This window comes from Oncorhynchus mykiss, chromosome 25 (assembly GCF_057628025.1).
Source record: "Oncorhynchus mykiss isolate SJ-2025 chromosome 25, ASM5762802v1, whole genome shotgun sequence".
NCBI classification, from domain to species: domain Eukaryota; kingdom Metazoa; phylum Chordata; class Actinopteri; order Salmoniformes; family Salmonidae; genus Oncorhynchus; species Oncorhynchus mykiss.
Genome location: NC_143046.1, coordinates 17,502,376 through 17,510,957, shown reverse-complemented (window position 1 = coordinate 17,510,957; position 8,582 = coordinate 17,502,376). Strand labels below are relative to the sequence as shown.

Below are 8,582 nucleotides of genomic sequence, written 5' to 3'. Positions count from 1 at the left end.
ATGGGTGTAATAGATAACAGTAATGGAACAGGGAGTGGTGGAAGAGTTATGGGTGTAATAGATAACAGTAATGGAACAGGGAGTGGTGGAAGAGTTATGGGTGTAATAGATAACAGTAATGGAACAGGGAGTGGTGGAAGAGTTATGGGTGTAATAGATAACATTAATGGAACAGGGAGTGGTGGAAGAGTTATGGGTGTAATAGATAACAGTAATGGAACAGGGAGTGGTGGAAGAGTTATGGGTGTAATAGGTAACAGTAATGGAACAGGGAGTGGTGGAAGAGTTATGGGTGTAATAGATAACAGTAATGGAACAGGGAGTGGTGGAAGAGTTATGGGTGTAATAGGTAACAGTAATGGAACAGGGAGTGGTGGAAGAGTTATGGGTGTAATAGATAACAGTAATGGAACAGGGAGTGGTGGAAGAGTTATGGGTGTAATAGATAACAGTAATGGAACAGGGAGTGGTGGAAGAGTTATGGGTGTAATAGATAACAGTAATGGAACAGGGAGTGGTGGAAGAGTTATGGGTGTAATAGGTAACAGTAATGGAACAGGGAGTGGTGGAAGAGTTATGGGTGTAATAGATAACAGTAATGGAACAGGGAGTGGTGGAAGAGTTATGGGTGTAATAGGTAACAGTAATGGAACAGGGAGTGGTGGAAGAGTTATGGGTGTAATAGGTAACAGTAATGGAACAGGGAGTGGTGGAAGAGTTATGGGTGTAATAGATAACAGTAATGGAACAGGGAGTGGTGGAAGAGTTATGGGTGTAAGCGTAGGTGGACGTTTTTATAACCAGACTTCTACAGCTGCTACATTTCTGATGAATCATACAGTATGTGTTCTAGTGATAACCTTTTGGGGAGGTGATGTAACAAGTTTCAGTCAACCCACCACTCTCAAGTCCACTCAAATCTTATTACAGTATTATTACACAGCACAGCACAGTACAGCACTACAAGTCACGGTCCCTATCCAGGTGTGGAATCCTGGACTAGGTAGCCTAAATATATTACAGAAAATTACAGGAAAATTGTCAATTCATGATTTTCTTTTTTTAAATGTATCCTCTGGATGCCACATCATGCCTGGAAACATTTGTGGAAGAGCCAGGAAGAGTGTTTTCAATATAGCTAGAGTCTGCTTGATCCAGCTGCAGTTATTGTGTGTGATCTACTGAGGGGGCGTTCTCCACCAGAGGGCAATTAGAGAACATACACTGAAAACATTATGAACACCTTCTCTTTCCATGACATGGACTGACCAGGTGAATCCAGGTGAAAGCTTTGATCCCTTATTGATGTCACTTGTTAAATCCACTTTAATCAGTGTAGATGAAGGGGAGGAGGCATGTTAAAGAAGGATTTTTAAGCCTTGAGACAATTGAGACGTGGATTGTGTGTGTGTGTCATTCAGAGGGTGAATGGGTATGACAAAAGATTGAAGTGTCTTTCAACGGGAATGGAAGTAGGTGCCAGGCGCACCGGTTTGTGTCAAGAATTGCAACGTGGCTGAGTTTTTCAGGCTCAACAGTTTCCTGTGTGTATTAAGAATGGTCCACCACCCAAATGACATTCAACAACCTTGACACAACTGGGAAGCACTGGAGTCAACGGGCCAACGGGGGGTGCAATTCAATGTTAAGAAGATATTCCTAATGTCTGGTATACTCAGTGTATAGTGGTGTGTGTGTGTGCGTGTGTGCGTGTGTGCGTGTGTGTGCGTGTGTGTGTGTGTGTGTGTGTGTGTGTGTGTGTGTGTGTGTGTGTGTGTGTGTGTGCACTTCTGTATGTATCTGTGAACAACGGAGGAAATAAACAGAAGTATGCCAAAGGTTCATGCATATTTTATTCAAGAGTAAAAAAAGTGGTTTGTCCCATGGGGCATGCTTACAGTGTGTGTGATGAGACAGAGAGCCATGGCACAAACTATATGGCACAAGGTCTCGAGTAAGTTCACCTCGCAAAATAAAGCACAATGAGACCAAACAAAGATCAGAAAAATGCGAGAGCAACCAGCAGAGAGCTTAAGAATAATGTTAATTATAAATATAATAATAATAATATTAAATAACAAGAATATAATTTAAGAATTATGATCAGAGAGTCAACTTTCCCTTTAAAATTTGAAAGACAACTTCTGTAACTGTGTCTGCTTTTACAGATGAGTTTACCATGCAATCATGCTTTGGCTGCCTGAATGGAAGTCTGTCTCTTTATAGTATGGTCATTCATTCACGCTATTGCAAGTTTAAAAGCAACTCCTGTACATCAACTGAGAAGAGAGGAGAGATAGAGTCACAATGCATTTCACCTCATAGAAGCTTCCAGTCTGTACAGCATCAAAATAAAACAATACATTAACTCATAATACAATCATGGAAAACATTTAAAAAAGAATAACAAAATCACCCCCCAAAAATTATAAAAATCATAAATGTTTTGCAAAATAAATATTATCCCTATTTGAAGGAAGAAAAAGCGAACTTACCATACTGAAACACGGCACAAATCGAATTTCACATTATTATTATCAAATAACTTAACTGCATGCATTGATGCGTTTATAAATGCTTTACAAATAAATAACCTTCTGCTGACTTCTGTTAGTCACTGCTCACACTCAGCCAAAAACACTTAATTTCATTTTCAAGGTAGAACACAACAGCATATACACTATAGGAATTTCCTCCAGTGCAGCCAGCTCAGGTTATAGGCTACTGGACAGCACATTAAGAGGACACCGTAGAAATGGAACGCATGGAATGGACTTCACTCATTGCTGATTCTGATTGCATGCCTGCAAAACAGCCAATCTATCATAGTTATTTCTACATTTCAATCTCTGATACCGGTGTCCATTCTATGCTTTCTATTTCTATGATTGACTTGGCAGCAATAGAACATTAAAACGTGTAGCTAGTCCCAACAAGTGGAATAAGTAAAAGTGATAAAAAGTTTCCCTTAAAAGTGAAATATGATCAGTTTTAGCAATAGAACATAAGAGTGGAATAGACAAACGTTGCCACTAAAACTGATCTAAGGTCAGTTTTATTTATCTGACTGACTTTAGAGGCAGCGTCTGTCTGGGGTGTAGTGAGTGTACTGTGAACTCTGTGTGAATTAATGGTGGGTCACACACTTTAGTCCTGACTAACTGACCAGTGGAGCATATTGGCTTATAAAATAAGATTGAGAGAGAATACTCAGGTATTAAGACTGCATTTTTAACCTTCTGACAACATAGTCTTTTCCTTGAAGTTAATAAATAATATGTTTCATTTGAATGTCCTGTTATTATCATATAGTACTGGTAGCAAAACATGTTCGATAGCACAACCTTGTATGTTGCATATGAAAATGCCATTCAAATTTCCCCCCCACAGACACACATACACTCACACAATCGCAAATGCAGACACAAGCACACACAAATAAACTCCCATGGACGTCACGACAACCATCCAGTCCATCTCTCGATCTATCTATCTATCTATCTATCTTATAAAATAAAGTGAATGAAGTAAACCACCAACCGGGCTGACCACAAAATTCCTGTTTTAAAATGAGAAGAGGAAACGGAAAATCCCGGACAGGAAGTCCCTCTCCCGCATGCCACCTCAGCCCTCGTTGACCTCTCAGCCCATGCCTCCCCTCCCCAACCCCCCCCCCCCCCCCCACTCTCCCTCTGCCCCCAACACAACAGAAAGGTAACATCTGTCACCCAGACACCCCTACTACACAATGAGAACAGACCAGTAGCTCTTTGTTTTGCATTGGAGTGTTCCAGAACGTTCAGTAGAGTGTTCCAGAACGTTCAGTAGAGTGTTCCAGAACGTTCAGTAGTGTTCCAGAACGTCCAGTAGTGTTCCAGAACGTTCAGTAGAGTGTTCCAGAACATCCAGTAGAGTGTTCCGTAGTGTGTTGTGGTCAGGTCAGGGGCCTTCAGTAGTGTGTGTGTGACCAGGTCAGATCAGGTAATGATGGAACCTGCAGTACAGTTTGTCCAGTAGGACGCCTCAACCATCCATGGCAAAGTCTTGCCACACTGGTGGAGAGGTGGTCTGGGCAGCAACAGGACGGGGTAGGGGGGAGGAGGAGGATGGTGTGTGTGCCATCACTGTATAAGGGTATATGCTGACTTGTGTAGCCTGTATGTTTTGTGTTTATGTGTATGTATAAGTATGTGTGTGTACTTTATGTTTAAATCAAGTGTATTTGTGAGTATGTGTAAGTCAAAGGTGTGTATGTTGGTGTATGTACTTCATATCTATGTGTGTGTTTCAGAGTGTGTATGAAATAGTGTGTGTGTGTGTGTGTGTGTGTGTGTGTGTGTGTGTGTGTGTGTGTGCATCATCCCTGTATATTGCTGTTGTTGTCGGTGCCGTTGGGCTCCCCCATGTTCATGCGGCCCATGGAGACACCAACAATGTTGACGGCGTCACGGCGGGGGGGCATGCGCTCGTTGATCCGGTCCAGACCCTTGGCCTCCGCAAAGCTATTGATCTTATGTTGAGGAGAGAAGCCTCGGATTGCTGGGGAAACAGATCTCAACACAATTACACACAGATGTAATACACACACACAATGTAGTTACAATGCAGTTGCTACACACTAAGGAGTTAGGGCTCTTTGTATTTACAACTGGTTAAAACCAGTTGCATCTCTAGGGGCGCTATTTCATTTTTGGATAAAAAACGTTCCCGTTTTAAGCGCAATATTTTGTCACGAAAATATGCTCGACTATGCATATTCTTGACAGTTTTGGAAAGAAAACACTCTGAAGTTTCAGAATCTGCAAAGATTTTGTCTGTAAGTGTCCCAGAACTCATTCTACAGGCGAAACCAAGATGATACGTCAAACAGGAAATGAGCAGAATTTCTGAAGCTCTGTTTTCTCATGTCTCCTTATATGGCTGTGAATGCGACAGGAATAAGCTTAGACCTTCTGCCGTTTCCCCAAGATGTCGGCAGCATTGTGACGTATTTGTAGGCATATCAGAAGATTGGCCATAAGAGACTACATTTTCCAGGGGTCCGCCCGGTGTCCTTTGTCTAAATTTGTGCGTAATCTTCAGGTGCGGGCATTTTCTCCTGGGATTCAGGAGAGAAAGCACACTTCCACGAACGATATATCATCGAAGAGATATGTGAAAAACACCTTGAGGATTGATTCTAAACAACGTTTGCCATGTTTTCAGTCGATATTATGGAGTTAATTTGGAAAAAAGTTCGGGTTTTGAGGACTGAATTTTCTGGTTTTTTTGGTAGCCAAATGTGATATACAAAACGGAGCTATTTCTAATACACAAAGAATATTTTTGGAAGAACTGAGCATCTGCTATCTAACTGAGAGTCTCCTCATTGAAAACATCAGAAGTTCTTCAAAGGTAAATTATTTTATTTGAAGGCTTTTATGTTTTTGTTGAAATGTTGCGTGCTGGATGCTAACGCTAATGCTAACGCTAAATGCTATGCTAGCTAGCTACTTTTACACAAATTATTGTTTTCCTATGGTTGAGAAGCATATTTTGAAAATCTGAGATGACAGTGTTGTTTACAAAAGGCTAAGCTTGAGAGATGGCATATTTATTTCATTTCATTTGCGATTTTCATGAATAGTTAACGTTGCGTTATGGTAATGAGCTTGAGTCTGTATTCACGATCCCGGATCCGGGATGGGGAGATCAGAAAGGTTGGAACCCCGTTAATCCTGCCAAGGCAGCAGCTACTCTTCCTGGGGTTTATTAAGGAACCCCGTAAATCCTGCCAAGGCAGCAGCTACTCTTCCTGGGGTTTATTAAGGATCCCCATTAGTTCCTGCCAAGGCAGCAGCTACTCTTCTTGGGGTTTATTAAGGAACCCCATTAGTTCTGACAAGGCAGCAGCTACTCTTCCTGGGGTTTATTAAGGAACCCCGTAAATCCTGCCAAGGCAGCAGCTACTCTTCCTGGGGTTTATTAAGGATCCCCATTAGTTCCTGCCAAGGCAGCAGCTACTCTTCCTGGGGTTTATTAAGGAACCCCATTAGTTCTGCCAAGGCAGCAGCTACTCTTCTTGGGGTTTATTAAGGAACCCCATTAGTTCTGCCAAGGCAGCAGCTACTCTTCCTGGGGTTTATTAAGGAACCCCGTAAATCCTGCCAAGGCAGCAGCTACTCTTCTTGGGGTTTATTAAGGATCCCCATTAGTTCTGACAAGGCAGCAGCTACTCTTCCTGGGGTTTATTAAGGAACCCCATTAGTTCTGCCAAGGCAGCAGCTACTCTTCTTGGGGTTTATTAAGGAACCCCATTAGTTCTGCCAAGGCAGCAGCTACTCTTCTTGGGGTTTATTAAGGAACCCCATTAGTTCTGCCAAGGCAGCAGCTACTCTTCTTGGGGTTTATTAAGGAACCCCATTAGTTCTGCCAAGGCAGCAGCTACTCTTCTTGGGGTTTATTAAGGAACCCCATTAGTTCTGCCAAGGCAGCAGCTACTCTTCCTGGTGTCCACACATAGTAAAGCACTTACATTACATTTACAACAAAAGATAAAACAGTACATAATATAACATTATTACACCACTACATATCTACAATACAAAACATATAATACCACCATATAACAATATTACAATGCATGTGTATGCATGTGTTGTACCTTTGTGTGTGTCAGTAGTTTAGACAGACAGCTTGGTGCATTCAACATGTCAATACCTCTCATAAATAAAAGTAGTGATGAAGTCAATCTCTCTTCCAGCCATGAGCCATGAGAGATTGACATGCCTGTCATTAATGTTAGCTCTCCGTGTACTTTGAAGGGCCAGCTGTGCTGCCCTGTTCTGAGCCAACTGCAAAGTCCCTGTTTGTGGCACCTGACCACACGACTGAACAGTAGTCAAGGTGCGACAAAACTAGGGCCTGTAGGACCTGCCTTGTTGATAGTGCTGTTAAGAAGGTAGAGCAGCGCTTTATTATGGACAGACTTCTCCCCATCTTAGCTACTGTTGTATCAATATGTTTTGACCATGACAGTTTACAATCCAGGGTTACTCCAAGCAGTTTAGTCACCGCACCTTGCTCAATTTCCACATGATTTATTACGAGTATTAGTTGAAGTTTAGGGTTTAGTGAATGATTTGTCCCAAATACAATGCTTTTAGTTTTGGAAATATTTAGGACTAACTGATTCCTTGCCACCCATTCTGAAACTAATTGCAGCACTTTGTTAAGTGTTGCAGTCATTTCAGTTGCTGTAGTAGCTGATGTGTATAGTGTTGAGTATTCCGCATACATAAACACACAGGCTTTACTCAAAGCCAGTGGCATGTCGTCAGTAAATATCGAAAAAAATAAGGGGCCTGAACAGCTACACTGGGGAACTCCTGATTCTACCTGGATCATGTTTATCATTAAAGAACACCCACTGTGTTCTGTTAGGGCCAGTATCCTGGAATCGCCTCTTCACTGTTGACATTGAGACTGTTTTTTTGCGGGTACTATTTAATGAAGCTGCCATTTGAGGACTTGTGAGGCGTCTGGTTCTCAAACTAGACACTCTAATGTACTTGTCCTCTTAGTCAGTTGTGCACCGGGGCCTCCCATTCTTTCTTTCTGGTTAGAGACTGTTTGCAATGTTCTGCGAAGGGAGTAGTACACAGCGTTGTACCAGATCTTCAGTTTCTTGGCAATTTCTCACATGGAATAGCCTTCATTTTTCAGAACAAGAATAGAATGATGAGTTTCAGAAGAAAGTTCTTTGTTTCTGGCCATTTTGAGCCTGTAATCGAACCCAGAAATGCTGATGCTCCAGATACTCAACTAGTCTAAAGAAGGACAGTTTTATTGCTTCTTTAATCAGCACAACCATTTTCAGCTGTGCTAACATAGTTGCAAAAGGGTTTTCTAATGATCAATTAGCCTTTTAAAATGATCAACTTGGATTAGCTAACACAACGTGCCATTGGAACACAGGAGTGATGGTTGCTGATAATGGACCTCTGTACGCCTATGTAGATATTCAATGAAAAATCAGCTGTTTCCAGCCACAACAGTCATTTACAACATTAACAATGTCTACATTGTATTTCTGATCAATTTGAAGTTATTTTAATGAACAAAAAAATGTGCTTTTCTTTCAAAACAAGGGCATTTCTAAGTGACCCCAAACATTTTGAACAGTAGTGTATATATATGCATACACATACATATATTGTCACGAACCTCGCCGAGGATGGTGCCTCTTCCTGTTCGGGCGGTGCTCGGCGGTCGTCGTCGCCGGCCTATTAGCTGCCATCGATTCCCTTTCCGTTTGTTTTGGGTTATTGGTTAATTGGGTACACCTGTTTTGTATTAGAATTTGTTTGTAGGGTATTTAGGGGCACTAGGCCCGCTGGGTATTTGTGCGGGCTTGTTTTTGTTACTCTGTGTTTTGATGGTGTGATTTTTTCCTGTATTTATTCTCCGGACTGTTTAGTCCTGTTGTTTTTGACTGGCAACTTATTTTACGCCCTGTGTGTTGGCGTGACTGTTTTTGTTGCGCTGGGGAATAAATGTGAAGAAACGACTGAACCCTGCTCTCTGCGCCTGATTCCAACCAC

At 41.8% G+C, this 8,582-nt stretch overlaps 1 protein-coding gene across 6 annotated transcripts in view; it reads right to left on the bottom strand.

Annotated features, from left to right (window-relative positions):
• Positions 1 to 1,831: 1,831 nt before the first annotated feature.
• LOC110504663 (protein phosphatase 3 catalytic subunit alpha) overlaps positions 1,832 to 8,582 on the bottom strand; it is an 83,195-nt gene continuing 76,444 nt past the window's right edge. For all 6 annotated transcript variants that reach the window (XM_036969830.2, XM_036969832.2, XM_090220266.1 and 3 more), the window contains one exon: positions 1,832 to 4,539. In XM_036969830.2, the coding sequence (XP_036825725.1) occupies positions 4,358 to 4,539 (182 nt within the window). In that variant the 3' untranslated portion in view covers positions 1,832 to 4,357. The remainder of the gene's footprint in view (positions 4,540 to 8,582) is intronic.